Source organism: Struthio camelus, chromosome 3, assembly GCF_040807025.1.
Source record: "Struthio camelus isolate bStrCam1 chromosome 3, bStrCam1.hap1, whole genome shotgun sequence".
Lineage (NCBI taxonomy): Eukaryota > Metazoa > Chordata > Aves > Struthioniformes > Struthionidae > Struthio > Struthio camelus.
Window position 1 is genome coordinate 34,761,774 of NC_090944.1, and position 20,603 is coordinate 34,782,376.

General features: G+C 41.5%; 1 protein-coding gene across 1 annotated transcript in view; it reads left to right on the top strand.

The window, feature by feature from the left end:
* The first annotated feature begins 674 nt into the window (after positions 1-674).
* The window catches only part of MLIP (muscular LMNA interacting protein), a 121,557-nt gene continuing 101,628 nt past the window's right edge, over positions 675-20,603 (top strand). The window contains exons 1-2 of the mRNA XM_068936417.1: positions 675-686; positions 1,330-1,452. Of these exons, the coding sequence (XP_068792518.1) occupies positions 675-686; positions 1,330-1,452 (135 nt within the window). The remainder of the gene's footprint in view (positions 687-1,329; positions 1,453-20,603) is intronic.

The following is a 20,603-nucleotide window of genomic DNA, read 5'->3' on the forward strand; positions in this document are numbered from 1 at the left end:
AGAACTTTGCTATCACAATTGTGTGCTCTTAACTAAATGCTGTCAGTATTTAGAAAACTTTTAAACATTTAGATCCGCATCTGTTCTTTTCAACTGATTTTTTTAAAACAAATTCCATATTGCAACATAGAGGATTTTGATGTAAACCGACAGTGTGAAAAAACTGAGCGTAAGTTGACAAATGAACCCTGGACAGTGAAAGAAGTACCCGGACAAACAAACCAGTGATTTATTAGGTAGTTTTATAAATGAACATGCCATTCTATAAAATACGCCAACTGAATCCTGAAGCCTCTGCTAAACATGTGTTCTGGCTTCACTTAAACAACTAATTCTGCCCCATCAATGCAAGTTCCTGGCGTCCGTGATGGCGTTTCACCTTTGTTCATTGCAAGGGTGACATAGGTGGAGGTCAGATTCTGATGCCCTTATCTGCGCTGAGTAATGTCTCTTCTGATTTTTTTATATTAGATAACAGTGGGCAGAGACAGAATTTGAAAAAAGGTACTGTGGGAGTTGGTCTATTCATGATAACTCGTATCCTGTTCTCTCATTTCCCGAGTGCCTGGCATAAAGGTACCTAGAAATGGCCCACTGTGTGACTGTGGAGCAATTGCCTGTTTTCTGTGAGGAACTGCCTTCTCCCTGTTTACAGCTGCCACGTTTGTTAAAAGATGGTTCAAAAGGTATTTAATGCTTTCCTGATGTATGTCCTTAGTCATGAGTCATTGCCATGAATTCATAACCATGGAGGGAGGCGAAGTGAACAGTGCCACTGAAGATGGGAGGGCAGATTGTTTTGTGACGCACTATTGAAATACACCTTACAGTACAGAACAATCTGGATTGCTAGGATATAGCAGTATTATTTTAGGGAGATAATGTATGTATATAGTTGAAGGAATAGCTATCCAAAAACAACAAAAAACCCCTCTCAGTTGTACCAGAGCTGTTTTTACTGGTGGAGGGTAGCAGATCTGCCACCTTGCCAGTGCAATGCTGTTATGGCTAGTCTGCTTTAAAGCAGTTGACTGAAAAGACCCTTAAACAGAAGACAGTGCCTACAACTTCCGTGAAACTCAATGTCAGAGAGGGTTCCAGATTTCTCAGTATCACAGCATAATGCTAAATATAACTTTTCTTGGTTTTGTCCTGATATAAATGCATTCAAAGTTGCCCCTTTGGAAAAAATTTGTGAAGGAAACTCCTGTGCCCTGCACACAACAGATATAGGCTTTTGAGAATTGCTTCCCCTTACACAAAGCAGAGACTTGCCCTGCACGTAGTGTTTCCCTCTTTTTCCACGCCTGTTATCTCCTGCTCTTCAAGTATTTACCGAGTAAGCAGGGTGGACCGAGAAGCGACGGCAGCAGCTGCTGGGTGCTGCAACAGGAACGTGGACTGACCTCCCGAAGGGATCAGCTTCCCACCCTCAGCTCTGTTGCTCGAAAGGTAAGCGATCTTAGTACATAACGGCAGCAATTCCAGCATGCTTTTCATTTCTGCTGTGAACGTACTATGAAATATCAACTAGAAAAGCTGCTGAAGCCCTGACGTTTCCAGACATGTGCATGTGACCTTGGAGGGATGTGCCGGAGTAATGTTCGGACCCTGGCTGATTTGTCGTGCTGGGGCTTAGATAAGGGTGGGCATCAGAAAGAAGCTGGAGAGCTTAACTTGTAATTTCTTCATGACTGGCAGTTACAAAGTAGTAAGAGAGCCTGAAGCTTGTGGACTTATTTTTTTCTTTAGCTTTTTGATTTGTTGTTTTAACCATGTGACAGAAGCTCTCTCTCCAGATCAGACCTCTAAAAATCACTGCAGATGTAATTTCTGTAGTGGTCTTAGTCCTTTTAACTGGTAACCTGTGATGTAACTAGGTGGCTTTCAACTGAGTAAAATAAGATTGAAGACATCAGGTTCAGAATTAGTATGTTCGACTAATACTAATGGAGTGTTTGATACTGAGCAAATGAAAGATACTGACTTAAGAGAAAAGCAGGGCAGATCTGTCACGTGATATATCAGCTGGCAATCTAGGGTTACAGTGATGTCATTTTGAGAATGAAAATTTATGAAGTAAAAGAATTGCAGTAGCTATGTGAATGAAAACAGAGCTTAGAGGGACCCACAAACTTTATGATGTCGCTTGTTTCTTTTCTCAAGAACAGAGATTAAATGAGCATGGAAAATACATCTGTAAAATTGTTAAACGGTTTATTTACACGTTGCTACTATTTTGGATTTTCAGCACTTTATCAAAAAAATTGCAAAACAACACCCCTATCAACTTCATCTCTTGGCCTCTTGTTAGCGCCTGGTCTGAAAAGAAAAACAGATATGAAGAGACCAATGTTTGTAATACGAGGAAATCATTGAAAATAGCATAGTAATTTAGGCAATGAACTGTTTATAGCATGTATTTTACTTAGCACCCATTTACTGCGTTTTTCCCTTGCAAAGTAAAATAGGAAATACAAAGTTACTAACAATGTGTTAGAAGGTTCTCAGAATAGAATAACCTTCATTATTTCAGTGTGGAAATAAGAAGTGTACGCCCATAATGATTTAAACCCATATTCTCATATGGTTAGTACTGTGTGTCTTCCTTCGGGTTTCGTGTTCAAATATCGTACTATGTAAGGTGTGGGGGGTAGCAGAAGGGTGTTAGACTTTCTGTCTCCACTATCTCTTGCTATCTCCAAGGTCCTTATTTAGGAGTATCCTGGATATGGAGGAGCCCTGCTTACAGCGTTTCTTGTGCTTCCCATTTTCAGTATGATGGCATAGTGTCATAGTCTATTGCGTTCAGAGCTTTTTGCCCCCCTTTTCATCACCAGTACGATCTGTTCCAACTCCCTAGTACTTGGACAGTCAGCAGCATGATGTATCTAGAATATGATTTTTCAGCCACAAGAAATGGAGCAATTAGGTCTTTCCCTAGCCTAGTATTTTAATTTTCACTTCTTTTTTTCTTTTTAACCTTTATCTTTATGCTATCTTACATTCTCCTTTTCAGGCTGCAGTAGACACACAGTGAAAGAGAAAGGTGGGGTTTTTTTTGTTGTGAGCGCTATTAGACACCATTACAAGAATGGTGATGAAAACATTTGTTGTAAAACTGAATACTCTCATAGGGATCCTATGTTGGTATTATTATGAGTAAGGCTGCTTCATAAGAACGTCCTTGAGTCGTTGTATGTGGATCTCCTTTGATGTCCACGTGGGTGAGCTGATGCATGAAAGCAACATAAGGCAATGAAAGCAGAGAGTAGAAAAGTGGTTTGAGTTTCACGGGAGTTAGTATGACTGCTAAGTAGCATAAACTCCAGATAAAACCCACCAATGCTAGTGTAAGTCTTTACAGATTTGTATATGTTTTAATCCTAAATTATTAACTTCTTGTGCCACTGACAGGTTCCTCTTTCATCAGCTAGGTACTTATTTCCCAACACAAATAAGGAGTGACTCCCCCAAAAGCTACTGCTTTAAAGCTTACTGAAAATCCAAAGATATTTAGGTCACCTATAGTATAATGCTGGAGAACACGCTTCAAAGAGTAGCTAGATCCTGAGCTGAACCCAGCTGAACCCACCCCTACTCGTACTGTGCTCTGCCAGATGCTCCTTCTCGGTGCTCACTATAACCACGACCTACAGTGACTGCTCCCTGTCCTGCAGCGACTGCTCCCTCTCCTTGAGCAGCGTTGCAGCTTGTCCATGTGCTGGTGCATTTAGTTTTGAACAACTAATTGGCTTCCACCGTGATACTGAGAATGCTGCGGTATTATAAATTCTAGTCCTAATATTAAATTGCTACACATTTATTTTCTGTGCAATAGCTGTGCATAGCTGAATGTTTCTATTTGAGATGCTTTGGTCCTTTCCAGTGATTTAAAACCGCTGCAAAGTAGCAGATTTTCAGTAGTTAGGGTGCTTCTGTTTTTTGTGTGTGCTATATGAATTGTCAGTAAGGAGGCGGTACAGTTTTCTGATCCTCTTCATTTGTGACTGCTTAGGTTGGGGAAAGGCCTGGAGGAGAACAGGGAACATTTTTGTTCTCGTGCTTGCTTGTGGAAGCTTGCTTTATGGCAGGATTAATGACTTAGGATGAAATTCACCCCTCTGCAGCGGTGTAATGTAAGCTGCTCTTTGAATCCCACTTAAGACCTATTTTGAGGGCATAAGTGGTACAAAGGCATTATGCAAGTCCCTCACCGTGGGGATATACTTCAGCCTCTCAGAAAAGATTTTGGAGATACGAACTTCTTACTACTGTTTGTGTTACTTCTTACTACTGTTTGTGTTTCTGGTGAAGAGCAGAGAAATACTATAACTTTCCTCTGGGTATTATGTCACTTACTCTGTTCCTTTTTTCTCAGCGTTTCCAGGAGACTCGATGGGGTGCATTTTTAATCTTGTGACATTAAGCACATTTTTATTCCCTCTGCTATTGCAACTCTTGTAGATTTGACTGCTTCTTTATATTTGCCTTCTCTCACTCTCCTGCTGGCTGGTTTACACTTCTACAAACAAAGGCAGAAGAGAGGCTAATGAAAAAAAATGTCACTGGGGTAACTTTTTCTTTGTTCTGAACAAAGGCTCAGAGTAGGAGCAATGCAAGTTGTTTTTTGCGAGCTTTTCATATGTAAATTGTATTGACTGTTGTCTGTTGACTTCTTCAGTTGCATTTTCTTCCTATCCGAGGCGCCAAAGATCACATGAGTATAGCAGCTATCAAACACCAAGCAGAGCAGAAAGAAGTGTGCCTCGTTTTGGCTATCATTTTCTACAAGACAGTTGAAAAATGATAAATGAAAGAGGGTTTTTTATTAGAAGAAACATCTTTTAACCAATGTGCTGGGGGGAAGAGAGGGGAAAGGAAGTGTCTTTACGAGCAGAGGAAATTTTCTGGGATCTAAGAAGATGCTTGAACTGCCAGCTTTATAAAGGGCTATGCGTTTCCTAATAAACCATAGACTGAGAAAAGAGCAATTCTCATTTAATAGGCACGTATTTTCTGTGTAACTCTGTTTGTCGTTGGGCTTTTCCCTATCCCTTGCTGGCGTATGCAGAACAAGCTGTGCGTGCGCGAGTGAATCACTCCTAGGACAACATTAGCCCAGCTGATGTGGCAACCAATGGGCGTGCCAAAAACCCTGGAATTTGCAGCCCGGCCGAGGAGCGAATCCCCTCCCACTACGGTTTCTAATATTGGACTCCTGACTTTATCATCAGGAACCGGAGCCAGGTTATTCTTCCACAGTTAACTAACAGTCAAATGCCACAAGCGTCGTCTTTATGGCTAATAGTTGTATTTTAGATGGTCAGTGATCTCTTCTTGTATTAATGGGTGCTCATAGCGCTGACTGAAAGCTTTGTAATCCTTTCAACACTTCAAAAAAACAAAACATAGTGAAATATCATGTCCTGTATTAGAAAAGGTGAATATACTCTGCATGAAAATAAATTAGGATAGCTCAATTCCAAACACTCAGCAGGGAAAGATCAATAGCCAGACTAAAATATCTATTTTAAAATGTTGTTCTGTATAATTTCTTTCTGTGTAATGTCAAGTGGTACCAGCTAAGCATATTTGTCACTTTACTTGCTTAATAATCTCTGTGAACATGAGTTAGTGCTTTGGAGACATAGCCACAGGCATTCTTTTGCCATTACTTTTCATGGAGTGCTTAAATACAAACTTTTGGGGGGAGGGGGAACAGGAGAGGGGAGAGTGAATGAGGTCGGTAACCAAAATCCCCGTTAAACAAATTGCTTTGATGCCAAACAACATTTATTGTTATCTGAGGCCAGCTGCCTGCCTTCTTTCCAGGGTTCTATTTGTGAATTTGCGAGGTCTATAAATGGCAACACTAGCTAACCAGAAATTGTCACCGGCGCTGCCTGATAGTTCTGTCTCACGACTTGAAAAGTACAGTGATATCTAACATGTAGTCAGATTAAATCACTTCTGCGCAGGACTTGAGGGATTTTTTTTTCCCCTGGGAGATGGAGTTGGGAAAACATGAAAGAAAAGTCTCAGGAAAAGAAGGCCTAGAAGAAAAGCAAACGGTAAGATATGCTGGGAAATGCTGGACTTCTATTTTTAATTTTATGATAAGAAGCAAGAGCAAATCAGCTGTTGCACCTTATAGGAATATTTCCATGCTTCCTTTTACCAGTGACCTTGAAGATTAACACTTCATTCGTATGTGTTAAATTAATTATGATGACATCTTTTAGTGGAAATTGTGGAATTTTGTTAATGAATTTTGCATACACATGAAATGCAAAACTAAGATCCAGTTCAACTGCATTTTTTTTAATCATAACCCTCATCTATAGCTAATAGTCTGTATTTTCCTTGGATTATTTTGAGAGAATGTTTCGAGTCCTTGCACCTTATTTTCCATAATCTGAAATCAGTAAATGGCAGCTTACTCTCGGAAATGTTTTTCACAGTGTCTGGAACTCACTGAAAATAGATATGACTAAAACAAATTATTAACAAAAAGTGGAAGCAGTCAAAACACAAAATTAGTAATTAATGTGGGCTTGAAGCAGAATTTCTAATGGACCTTGCATTAACAATGTTATTTTACTTACATTGTGCAAAGGGCAGTTTATTCTTGACTTTGCGAAGCTGTGAGGAAAGGTGGCCATCCTTTTTATTAAGAAGGAAGTTAGCACTGAAATTTTTAGTACTTATCTTAAGCAATGGTGGAGCTGCATTGGTTTAGTTTCATGGCAGGCCAGCATTTACTTTTGCCGAATTGTGACGTATTCCTCTAGCAGCCTCATTTAAGTGAGACTTTTTGCAAGCTTGTGTGTTAGTTAATAGTTTTAAATACAATCTCACTAAGGCAACGTACATTGGGTAGGAAATCCGGGAAGTTCTGGAACAAAATAAAGACTTGACCTTAAAATACTTTTTAAAGAAAGGATGTATTTATTTAAAGAGTAATCTGAAAAAGTATTGCTTAAGCTTCAGCATGAAGTCATAATATGAGTGTTATCTAACGTTTTGTGTATTCATATTCTCATTAATAAATTAATAGTTCAGACAATGAAAAGGATCTCATTGTGGCTGATATGTAAAATATTAGGAAAACTCATCAAAAGTAAAAGCAATTATAACATTCACTAAGGCTTCAGGAAGAGTTTCAAAGAGAACCTTTGAAATTTTGTTCTAGCTCATGTGTGTGGAAAATGTATAACAATGTAGTTAAATAGTCTGATTATGTAATTGGAGACTGCACGAAGAATTGAGCAGACAATGTTAATTGAGGTTTTACCTAAAAGCTGAGCACTTAATTGGGTACTGTAATGATCTTCTACTGAGTCTTTTCTGTGTGCATAATTTTCTAATTTTAAGAATAGCAAACTGGAGAAAATAGGAACTCCACTGACGGGAGCCATATCTGGCACCTGTGCCAGATCATCTGTGGAGCTGGTTGGTTGTTTCAAAACTGAATCCTCATAACTGATTTTGCTGGGAGACCACTGACAGCAGCAGTAGTAGGCCACCTCCACGTGTGGACTCGTGCGGAGGAGGCGTGCTCAGTCCTCTGTTGACAGTGAGCAAACACTGCAGTTCTGGCAACTTGGGCCCCGCACTCGTTTCAGCGGCCACACTTGTGCCATAGCGCGCCTTTCTCTTTGTCCCCTTTCAACCTAACTCTATCCTGGTCTCCATTCCCTCTCTCTTTTACACTGCTAGTGCCTCTGCCTCTCTAAATGCTTTTCTTTCAGGTTGCTAGATGAATTACACTTTTCCCCTGCCTTTTTCCCAGTTCTGTCCCTTCAAGACTCTTATTGATCATGACCTTTTCTCTTTGCTACATGCAGGTCAGTTCAATATTTAAGTGTTGTATGGGAGCAGGGTTGATTTTTAGTACAGGTATTACTTGTACATTTTATTGTTGATATATGTCCACATATTTATCTTCAGTATAGCAAATACATGTGCTATTTCATATTATAAGCTCCATGAGGTGTTCATTCTCAGTATTACATCCTATCAACTAGATAAAACTTTAACTATCTACATATATTGCGTAGACTCATGGGATAACTCAAGTGTGAGGGGATAGTCCAACCTCCTGCTCAAAGCGAGGTCAGCTATGGGCTCAAACCAGGCTGCTCAGGGCTTTGTCCAGTTTGACTTTGAAAAGCTCCAAGAATGAATTCTGCCCAGCCTCTGGGCAATCTGCTCCACTGCTTGGCTGTCCTCATGGCAAAAAAGTTTTATCTCATATCAAGTCAAAGTCTTCTTGTTTTCATTTATGTTGACTGTGTCTTTCTTCCCACCATGCATTACTGTAAAGAACCCAGATTCCATCTCCTTGATAACCTCTCCATAGGCACTGGGGGGCTGCTGTTAAGTCTCCCCAGAAGCCATCCCATCTCCAGGCTGCACAATCACAGCTCCCTCACCTCTCCTCATAGGGCAAGTGCTCCAGCCCCCAACCATCTTGATGGTCTTCACTGAACTTGCTCCAGTTTGGTGAAATCTTTCTTCTACTGGGGGACCCAAAAGTGGGTGCCGTGCTCTAGATGCATTGTAGTGAGTGCTGAGTAAGGGAGGCTAATCCTTTCCCTCAATCTACTGGCCGTGCTCCTGTTAATAAAACCAGGGTGCTGTTGGCCATCTGTGTTGTCAGGGCACGCTGCTGTCAGCTTGCTGACCACCCAGGACCTCCGATCCTTTTCTACAGAGCTGCTTCCCAGACAGTAAGTCCCCAGCCTGTATCGCTGCAAGGGGCTTTTGCTTCCCACATGCAGGACTTCGTACTTTTCCTTTCCATTTCTGTAGGCCTATTCCTCCAGCCTGTCCGGGTCCCCCTGAATGGCAGCCCTGCCATCAAGCATATGAATTGTTCCTTCTAGTTTGGTGTCATCTGAAAACCTGAGGAGAGTGCCCTCCCTTACCTCCTCCAGTCATTGATGAAGATGTCAAACAGGACTGGTCCCAGGACAGACCTCTGCAGTACACCATTTGTTACAGTCCTCCAAGTAGAGTGCAATCCCTTAACCGTGGCCTTCTGAGTCCAACCAGCTTTTTAACAATCTACTTGTCCACTTGCCCAGGCTGTAAAGTCCTAAGATGGATACAAGAATATTGTGGAAGACAGTTTCAAAGGTAAATCAAGGTAAATGACATCCACTGCTCTCCCTTCGTTCACAAATCCAGTCATTTTATCACAGAAGGCAATCAGGCTGGTCAGGCATGATTTACCCTTTTCCTTCATGTGCCAGAAATGCATTCTGTCGTGTAGACATGAGCTAGCTCTCTCAGCACCCTCAGATGCAGCCCATCTGGTCCCGTGGATGTGTATGGTTCATGTTCTCTCAAGTCATTTGTGCCTTGACCTTTACCCACTGCTGGTCATTCTCCTCCTGCTTAATGCTGACATTAAACATAGAGACCTGGAAGACCTTGTTGGTGAAAGCTGAGGCAAGGATGGCATTGAGTAACTCAGCCTTATCTGTGCCTGCTGTCACTAAATCATTGCCATTTGGCAAAGGGCCCAATTTTTCCTTGTTCAGCTTTTTACTACCAAAGTTACAGAAAAATCTCTTGTTGCCCTTGATGTCCCTTGAAAACATCAACTCTGGCTGAGCTTTGACTTTCTGAACGCCATCCCTGTACACCAGAAGAATGCATCTAAATTCCTCCTTCTTTTGCCTGTCCCTGCTTCTACATCCTGTACTGCCTTTTTACACTGGAGCTCAGTCATGAACTCCCTGTTTATTCAAGATGGCCTCCTGATAAGTTTGCTTGTCTTCCTGAATATCAGGATGGGCCGTCCTTGCGCTTGGAGGAGGTTGTACCTACAGATATGCCAGCTTTCCTGAGCTCCTTGCGCTTCCCAAGGGAGCTGCCTCCCATGGGATCCCACCTACCGGTTCCTGGATAAGCCAAAGTCTGCTCTCCTAAATTCCAGGATCTGTACTCCAGTACTTGCCTTCCTCATGCCTCACAGGATTTTAATTTCCACTGTTTCGTGGCTGGTACAGTCAAGGCTGCCACTCACTGTCGCGCCCCCAACCACTTCTTCCTTGTTTGTGAACGATGGATCCAGGTGTGCATCATCCCTGGTTGCACCTGTTTCAAAAAGCTGTCCCTGACCCCCTCCAGAAATCTGAACTGCTTCCCGCCTGCTCTGTTGCCCTTCCAGTAGATGTCAGGAAGGTTAAAGTCCCTTGTAAGAACCAGGTCTGTGATCCAGAAACTTTGAGGGTTTAAAGGTTTCATCAACTTCCTTACCCAAGTAGTTTGCACCTCCCACCGCGATACCATCATCACTGGCCTGTCCTCTGACCCTGACCCATGAATTCTCACCCAGCCTGTTGTCTAACCCCTACAAGAGCTCCCTACATCTGAGCTACTCCTTCACATAGAGGGATCTTCCCCTCCTCATCTTCCCTGCCTCATCTTTCCTCATATCCATCCATTGCAGCACTTCAGCCATGCAAGCTATCTCACCATTTCTCACTTGTTCCTACAATGTTATAATTCGATGACTTATATATGTGTGTGTATGTATATGAGATAAATCTTGGTTTTGTGTACTTTGATTGTTAAAGATATTTTTACCTGTTTTCAGAAGAGCAAAAGCTTAATCTAGTCTATGCAATTCTGAAAATATTCTGTTTGCAGATTGTCCATTAAATAGAGACCGCTTCCTGCTCAAGGACAGCCTCACTGACAGTTTTATTGACGGGATGTACTATATGTACTTTTACATTCACTGCTTAATGGTGGATGAGATAAATAATAGAAAATACTCTAGCTCATCAGCTATTTCCCTAATACTAGTCAAATTAACTGTTAAAAAATCCTTGTCTTTGTTTATTGGAGGAAGACTTTTTGGTGTTAAGAATCCTGAAAAGGTTCTTTCTGTTGAACTGGTTGTGGAAATGGAAGATAGCGGAGGTCCCATTTTGTGATGGGAAAATAAAATGACTCTTAATATAAAATTGATTGAACTAAGCGGATAAATAGAATTTTCTTTCTATAGTTTTGATTTTAGAAGAGCTCAGAAAAAGGGTATATTTCTAGAGTTTCCCTATTGAAATGATGGCTGAGCTCAAAATAGGCTGTTTATGTTCTGAAGTCCTCATCCATTGATGCATATTGCATCGGTTATTTGAAATGTTTTTTATTATATTTCACATTTATCTCTTTCCTATTTGATCTCTGCTCTTCCCTGTTTTGTAGGAAAATACAGCACATCAAGCACTGGGTTTAAAGTAATTTTACATTGGTATCTTTAGCAGGGAATGTTCAATCTGTGTGCTTTGGTTAGTATTATAAGGTATTTTTTACTTTCTTGTTGCATGAAGTAATGGTAAAGGAAAGAACAGTCATCAAGAGAAAACAAATTAAACTAAATGAATATATACATCAGAAAAATGCCATGTACTGATTGAAATGGCATTAAGATTAATTTTCAGATGATAGGATGTACTGTGTAAGAAAAGGCTGCAGAATTTAATTCAGAGAATTATTGTTTGCTGTGGAGTCAGCTCATACAAGTTGAGACACCTCGAATCAAACCCACCGAAGTAAATCAGTGGTTCATCTTTGTACCATGGTAGCAACCGGAAGGCTTCTTTCAAGGTGAGGCCCTTTCTGTGTTAACTGCTGTGGTAAACACTCCTCTGAAAAGACAACCCATTTTCTGAAGTTGCTCACCTAAAGGAGCTCATACTGAATGGTAAGGAAGGGGTAGAATATATGACAATGGCTGATCCTGCTTTGCAGGCTTGTTTTTTTCATTCAACTGGATGTAAACTAGGCCAGAGAAAGTAGTGAATGTAGAGTAGGAGAGATTGGCCGAAGAGAAGAAGAAAAGAGGAGGAAGAACTGAGTGGAGACTGGAGGCAGGACAGGAGGCGCTGCTGGGGGCAAACACCAATCCATGGTCATGGGGAGCTGCAGTGAGTTCTACTAAGTCGCTATTGCTTTTGTATTGGCCAGGGCCTGTGCCCAGGCAGCCGTGGAGGCATGGTCTAGCTCAGGCTGTCCGCTCTGTGCTGGAAGTGGGATCACAGGCTGTTTTTTGTTATGTTACCTTAAGGTATACCTGAGACATATGGTAGGCACCGCCAGCTGTCTGATACCGACTGTTATGCTCGAAACAGGCAGCTTAGTGAGCAGCGGTGGCACCAGAAGAGGCACAGTAAAAGCTTTTAGTGCAAAGTGGCAGGGAAGGTGTTTCTTTGGGCTCTTGCCCACAGGTAGTGCCCTATTCCCAGCAGTCCCATCATTTTCTGATGATTATTCAATGCTTAGAGAAAGCATTTATTCTCAGGCTGGTGCAGTGGATGCGGGGAGTTGAATGCCAGGGCAGCAGGATCACCTTAGACAACAGCAGCAGTGTCTTCCACAGAGTAAAGAAGAATGATAGCAACCCCAACCCACAACACTGGAGAGGAATGGCACTTACACTGCGTAATACCAGCCTAAGAGCCTCTCTTCCCAGGCATCTGCAAGTAAATGCCTTTTAAGATCCACTGTGACAGCTGTGGGAAGTGAGCCTGGAAAGGTCAAGACAGGAGGGAGGCGCTTGCTGCTCAAGGAAAGCAGCTTGCTTTGGAGTCGGTAAGAGGGACAGGTCCATTGCTCCCTCATGTATTAGCTATCTCACATACGGTTCAGGGTCTGTCTGCTTGTACGTGTCTAGTCAGGGTGACTATGTAAGATCACAGAGCAGCATCCCTGAAGTCAGCCAGGCCTAGTCTTTCTACTGTGACAGAGAAGGTGGCGATCTCTGTAAATGGCAGAAATTCAGAGGCAGGGAAATATAGTGATATTACCTACAATGTAGAACACACAGGTACTTTAGCAGGTAGCACTATGACTAAATCAGTGATACACGTGCAAAGGGTTGTCAGATAAAAAAACCCTTGACCCCTTCATCTGTTCTCTCCCCTAGCAGAGGACAGGCTGGCTGCTGCTGAAGTTAAGATGAAAGGGTAAAGACGAGACATAAAGTGAGAACAGTTCTTGAAATCCTCTTTCTTAACTGGTTGATTTTACTTTTTGGCTTTTCTATCCCTGTCTCCTTCAAGAACACGTCTATCCAGAAGAGAAGTTCCTGGAAATATGTTGCCCGCCTGAATCCATTCCTCAGTTTGATAGTTTAATAGTGAAGCATGAGCATCATGCTCACCTCCAGCGTAATATAAGAAACTAAATAAGCACACCTATGGTGTATACTATATAGTCAGAAGAGGTTTTGTGTGCATATATGTTCAAACCACTCCTGTTAATGTAAGAGGGAAGCTTTATTTCTTGTTCTAAAGGTGGTCTGTGACCTCAGCTGGGAGCTTTTGTTACACATCTGAGATCACTTCTTATACTGAAGGATTTTTGAGCTACCTTGTCGCAAATTACAGCAGTCTAAATTAAAAGAAGTTGCCGTAAGAGTCACTTTCAAATACCCCTGGGCTCTGAAGATCAGGACTGAAGATTTGTAGCAGCTACAGGAAGGGAATGATAAGATTCTCACATGGAGGCAATCTTATCTCACTGTGCGGGTATGAGGCTGACATAGCACCACAGATTGGAGCATCAACATCATTGGATGTCAAGAAATAAGTTATTCCTGCCCAGATGTGTGGAGGCATGGATGACTCCAATAAGTGATCATCAAAGAGGAAGGAATAAACTTGGAAGCTGCAAGTAGCAGAATATTTGTATCATTATTGATGTGACATTGAACAGGACCAAAGTAAGAGTAAAGTACAGAATCCTTGTTTAGCCTCCTCTTAAATCCCCGTCAGTTATTCTTGCCTCACCTGAATTTATGCTAAAGACAAGAGTCTTCTTTAACCTAACACCTATCATACACAGGCACTGCGGCAATGTTTGAGGTAGTTTTTGGTTGCACCAGGCAAAAAGATCTCTTGGAGAGATGTCATCAGTACGTTTTTGGCAGGAGGTTATTTGAAACATTACCACATAATCTCATGCAAGGATTCAAAAGGGGAGGAGAGCAGATTCTTACAGGGACATGTATGTTATAGTAAAAGAGACTTTTTAGGAACAAGTAACAGTTGCAAATTTTGACTCTGAGGTGAGGGAGAATCAGAGCCACCATAAAAGCTGCATTATTTCCTGCAGCAAATCCATGCAGGATAATTCAAATGACTGCCTTTTGAGGGAGGTGGCAAAGAACTGAGTATCAGTCTTTGCTGTGCTGATGAACACGGCAACAGTTCTGGGAAATGTTTCCAGGCACTGTAACTCTCTTGTATTAATTATTAAATTGTAAGAATGGTCCATGGTATGGTATTGATTTGGTACTTGCCTGAATTACACTCAGGTGACACTAGAGAGTTAGAATGGGCCAGAGACAGCTCCCAGGAATAGTTTGGAGAGAGAGACCTTTACGGAAAAAATTATGTGTTTTCAAATGATATTTCTCAGGTATATGGGAGTGAGATATAAATGATGCTTGGGAAGATGTTCACTATCCACTGCTGATGCATAACACTGAAGTTCAAGAGGGACACTTGGAAAAACTGCTGTGTGAGGAGGGTAGTGGAGCACTGGAACAACTAGAGAATTTGTAGAATCTCCTTCTTTGGGGGTTTTCAGGACTCAGCCAGAGAAAGCCACAGCTGACTCGGCCTTATGATGGCAGGAGTCCTGCTCTGAGTGGGATGTTGGACCTCTGGAGGTTCCTTCCAATCAACATTTCTGTCATTCTTTGATTTTGAAGCTAAATTACTGCAGCTGTTAGGAAAGATAGTAAATCCCTTTTTCCATCTGCAAGATACTTTTAACATATTTAATGCTGATACACAATGAAACTGTGTTTATTGTTCTTGCATTAAAAGTCTACTACCTTCAGTTTGCTATCCTTTGAATTCTAAAAGCACTGAACAGTACGACAATAGCATTAAGTATGTCAATTTTAGGTGAATTTTTGGAAACAGAGCTACTTGACAATGAGCAAAAGAAAAGGAAAGATGGAATGACTGGCTGGGTAGATGAGGGGAGAGCAGTGGATGTTGTCTACCTGGACTTCAGCAAGGCTTTTGACGCTGTCTCCCATCACATCCTCCTAGGTAAGCTCAGGAAGTGTGGGTTAGATGAGTGGACAGTGAGGTGGATTGAGAACTTGCTGGATGGCAGAGCTCAGAGGGTTGTGGTCAGTGGTGCAGCGTCAAGTTGGAGGCCTGTAGCTAGCGGTGTCCCCCAGGGGTCAGTGCTGGCTCCAGTCTTGTTCAATGTATTCATCAATGACCTGGGCGAAGGCACAGAGTGCACCCACAGCAGGTTTGCTGATGATACAAAACTGGGGGGAGTGGCTGACACACCAGAAGACTGTGGTGCCATTCCGAGGGACCTGGAGAGGCTGGAGAGCTGGGTGGAGAGGAACCTCCTGGAGTTCAGCAAAGGCAAGTGCAGGGTGCTGCACCTGGGGAGGAATAACCCCAGGCACTAGTACAGGCTGGGGGCTGATCTGCTGGAGAGCAGCTCTGCGGAGAAGGACCTGGGTGTCCTGCTGGACAACAGGTTGACGATGAACAAGCAAGATGGCCCATGGGATCCTGGGGTGCATGAGGCCGAGTGTTGCCAGCAGGTGGAGGGAGGTGATCCTCCCCCTCTGCTCAGCCCTGGTGAGGCCTCACCTGGAGTACTGTGTCCAGTTCTGGGCTCCCCAGTACAAGAGAGACATGGAGCTCCTGGAGAGAGTCCAGCGGAGGGCTACGAAGATGATGAGGGGACTGGAGCATGTCTCCTACAAAGAAAGGCTGAGGGAGCTGGGCCTGTTCAGCCTGGAGAAGAGAAGACTGAGAGGCGATCTCGTGAATGCGTACAAGTATCTGAAGGGAGGGTGTCAAGAGGTTGTGATCAGACTCTTCTCCATGGTGCCCAGCGGCAAGACAAGAGGCGATGGGCATAAACTGAAACACAGGCAGTTCCATCTGAATGTGAGGAAAAACTTCTTGGCTATGAGGGTGACGGAGCAGTGGCACAGGTTGCCCAGAGAGGTTGTGGAGTCTCCTTCCCTGGAGATATTCAAAAGTTGCCTGGCTGCGATGCTGGGCAATATGCTCTAGCTGACCCTGCTTGAGCAGGGGGCTTGGCTAGATGATCTCCAGAGGTCTCTTTCAACCTTGGCCATTCTGTGATTCTGTGAAATATCAAGGCGTATGTTTTTCTCGTTGTCTCTGAAGTAATGCTGGTATTGTGGCCGTGGCGATATAGTTTTCTCCAAAAAGTGAATGGATTAAAAAACTCTGTCAAAAATATCCCAAGGTAGGCATTGAGTAATTTTTTTCTTTCTTTTTTTTTTTTTCTCACATTATACTGATAACTATTAAAGGAACTCCGAATAATGCATCAGATCTCTGCCAGATGAAGTTTGTTTTTTCATCTCTTCATGAGGAGAGGAATCCATCAGATGAGGAGAAAAAGTAGACTTTTGTCTACTAACTAGATTTGTTTGTCTAGTAGTTGTGCTATGCTGCCATGCGTTTATGTTAGAGAAAGCAGGTTGGAGACACACAGCCTGTATGTGAAATGTGTTTGGGCTGCAGGCAAATGACGAGGTCATCAATGAGGCTCTCTGCTAAGTACCCACCACTTCCTAGCAGGATTCAAGGGGAGCAACCTCTGGTGGTTTCTAGGACCATCCAAAACCTTTGACCACTGTTGTTTCTCCTGTAGAGGTGAGCGCTACCCTCATTGTGTAAGTTCTGTTGAATCAAAGGCGTAGAACTGTAGCTCTTCTTTCCTGAGTGGTCTTTTAGACATCTACTGCCAGGGCCTCATCATTGAAGATGAGGTTAACAACTTTTACTTAGATGAAAATTTGAAGAAAGCCGGGGAATGCTGTTATGCTTTTGTGGTTGTCCTTGCAGCTGAATCAGAGTCCCTTATGAGATGAGATTTTCTTCATTATGCAGCCATTATTAATTCATTATCAGTGGATCTAAGCATAAAAGCTGAGCAAAGAGAAGTGGAACAAGTGCCATCATTCTCCTTTTATGCTGCAGCACTGTTAGGATGGTCTTCTATAGACCACCCACAGCTGGGACTGCTGTTAGAGCCATGATCCTGTAGCACAGATTTCTGTTATGGTGTTACAAGTCCTAGAATCACGTAATAGCACAAGAATCTCAGCTTTCATTTTAAAAATAATGATGTTCTCGCCTCTGTGGTTGCAAAGAGATGGTTCAGACTGAGACCTGAGTGTGAGTACTGTAGTGAAGCCACCTGAGACAGCAGAGTGCTTGACACAGTAGCTCTGAAAGGTGTCAGCTGTCAGAGCTGTGTCCATGCAGGGATGAGTCAGGCTGTGGATAAGATGATAGCTCCTTTCTGCAACAGTTTTCGATATTTCAAAACTTCTTTTTATTTTTCCTGAAAATGGGATTGTGCCTGCAAATGTCTCTCCCTTGAAATCTAGAGTGTGTTGGACTATGATGCTGGATGGAGGCAGGATGCAGACTGTTTCTGATATTTGCAGGCAGGATGGCCAAGGACCTGGTTTGGGAAGTGAGGCTAATAAAGAACAGAGCTCAGCAGTTCAGATCATTGTGGATTTAGGCAGAACAGAGAACTGGACCTGTACAATTGCTTTGTCTAACTGTCTTCTTCAACAAACAAAACAGTAAAGCCTCTGCTTTTCTTCTCATGAAATTTTCATAGATGTCCTCATGAGCTCATGCAACACGGTGACTTCACTGACACAGCAGATTCAGATGCGAGTTTGTTTTTTCAAAAATATTTCAGACAGACTCAGTTTTCAACTTGACTTACTTTGGCACAATGAAAGCTGACCAGAAGGCTATCTATGGCAGAAAAAAAAAAAAAAAAGGTGTGCCAACTTATCGACCCACTGCGTTACATTGCAAGTGCAGTAGTAAGCACTCTGCAGCCCTGCAGATGTCATAACAACATATGCAATATCGCATAGCCAAATCTGCAGGCCAAGATCTATTCAGAAGAAGCATACTTTCCAAGATAGTCCTGAATTTTCAGCAGAATTTTTTGTTCCTATCTAATTTTTATGTTTATTTTATCATAAGATAGCTGGCTAAATTATCAGATGTCTTGTCCAGCAGCAAAAAATGCAGTTTGGCAAAAACTGCACTATGGCAGTGGTTATGTTGTCATTAGATCTCTGACTATGTTGTTTTAAGACAAGATTGACCTAGTTTGAATGTATTGGTTGTCCTGAAAACCTTTCTGCATTAAATACTTCACTGTTGAGAACTAACTGGTAGCATTTCCAAAGAGCTGATTGTGACAAGTAGTACATACTGCAAAATACTTTCTGATGGGGCATTTTTACTATGTCTTTCCCTATCTGTCCTTTCTGATAGGCTTAAAAGGATTAATTAAATAGAGGTTGAACTAATGAAGGTCCACTCTTGATGAAAAGGGACAAATGAAGATTTGCTGAATTTAGATGAAAAATTAATTCTGTTTGATGGCTTTTGGCTGTGCAGGGTTCTGAAAGCAGCAGGTTGAAGCTATTCATATCTTGACTTGTACACAAATGAATGTATTCATACTCTAGAACTGACGTTCACAGAAATCGGAAAAAATGATTTCACATTTTTCTCATTTGCCTTTATAGAACAGAAATTGAACCACTAGCATTCTATCTTTGCTCCTTTATGTTTTCTGTCTTGATCATGAAACATTATTTGGAAATCAAACATGGGGAAAATGACAGGAATTTTGAAATGCTATGTTTTTAAATTATATGAAATAAATCAATTGGATTCACTTGAACTGCTTGCAATTAGAGATTCTGGAAAGAGGCATCTGAACTTGTTTCCCTGTAGAATAGGTTGAAAATTGTTTACACAGAGGTTCCATACATCTCACAAAAAATTACTGACAGCACATTTATCACCATTTTACGGGTACTTCCAAAAATATCTGTTGGTGGTGATTTTATATAATAAATATGCTAGAAAAATTCATTAGATTTTCAGCCACAAGCAATAAGTAAATCAAGTAATATCCTTCCTTAGAAAAGACACCTTGAAATACATCCAAATCAAAATCTAGACATCAATACACCTAAGTGATAATCAAAGAGGTTATTCCTGGCAAAATTCCTGAGCCAAAACTATGTTCTCTCTTTCAGTCTAAGACAACAGTAGCAAAATGTAAAGATAAGTGTTTGTGTTTGAAATCTCAGCAAGGAAAAAAGGGCATGATTTTTCTGTCTCTGTTGAACAGATAATCCTTTCACAAGCATTAGTGAAACCAATCTCAGTTGAAAAAACAGCAGATTTCATTCTAGTTGTCATTTACACTCTATTAGGTGAACTGACACTGATATTTGCAGACAGAAAAAACACCAAGGAACTGTCAATAGTTTATTTGTTTGGAGATGAGCAGTTAAGAAAGATTTTTGTGTGTATTTGCTGCACAGCATCTGGTATTTGTTGCAAGCTATCTTCATCTGTAGCATCCTTTCTGGGACAGAAAGTCTGTCTGCTGAAGAATTACAAGGATAAATTATGCCTGTAACCACACCAACCTGCAGTTCTTCTCCAGTTTCTAAGGAGGAGAAGTCTGAGCTGTGGGTCCAAGGTTCCCAGCCTTGCCAACGAATTGTGGTGCTTCGGTGCTGTATCATGTGATGGACTGTCTAGGGTTTTCAGGAGCTCAAGTATTTATAGCTTTCAAGAATCTGCATCTGAAGAACTGTGCTTTAAAGTTTGGTAGTTAGGACTATGTGGGCTAATTTAATTTCCCTTTCATTTAATCCATAAGTATTATGACACAAATGTTAATAACAAGAATTGGGATATTTCTTTCTTCTCAAATGACCATTGCGGGCTTGCTTAGGAATCATTACCACCAGCTCCATCAGGACAGGATGTGATCAGAACAAAATAGCAGTACCCTCAATGATTCTATAAATAAAATGTAGTAAAATAAAACACGGTATTTCATCATTCTGTTCCTAGTTAAATATTTTCGCATTTTTCAGGACTTTTGTTTCCTATCAAATGCAGAAAATGTAAGTTAAAGGGTTGATATGTCCAAAGAAAAGGAAACATGGCATTTCCACCCTCCTACACAACTACATTCAAAAGAATGAGTTCAGAAAATGGTTCTGCACGCTGCAAAGTGCTCTAACAAATTAGCCACTGGCAGGAAGGGGCATGGATGGCACTCCCGTAATTGCTAAATTAGGACATGGTTAAGCTGGTTCGAAATTTGTGGATATTACTCATTTTTTACCTTAGTTCTTTGTCTAAAAGAAATAGAAACAATCAGACCACTTGATTTCATAGGCACACTGTATAATTGTCTTCGTGAACTGCATGAATAATGCAGATGTGAGCGTCATGAAAAGGTCTGGAAATAAATCTCATGATCCTCCATGTGTTGGAAAGGTGTGTAAAATCAGTCATTGAAATATTAGGATGCACTTTGATGGCTGATGTTGAGTTATGAGAATATACTGCAGTGTAGCAATTAATATTACAGACTTCCTAAAAATCAGAACTTAATTTTATTTTAACTTTTGACCTTACTGTTCTGAAAGCATTGCTTTTCTGTGTGTATATATATATATATATGCATAAATTTCTTGCTAAATG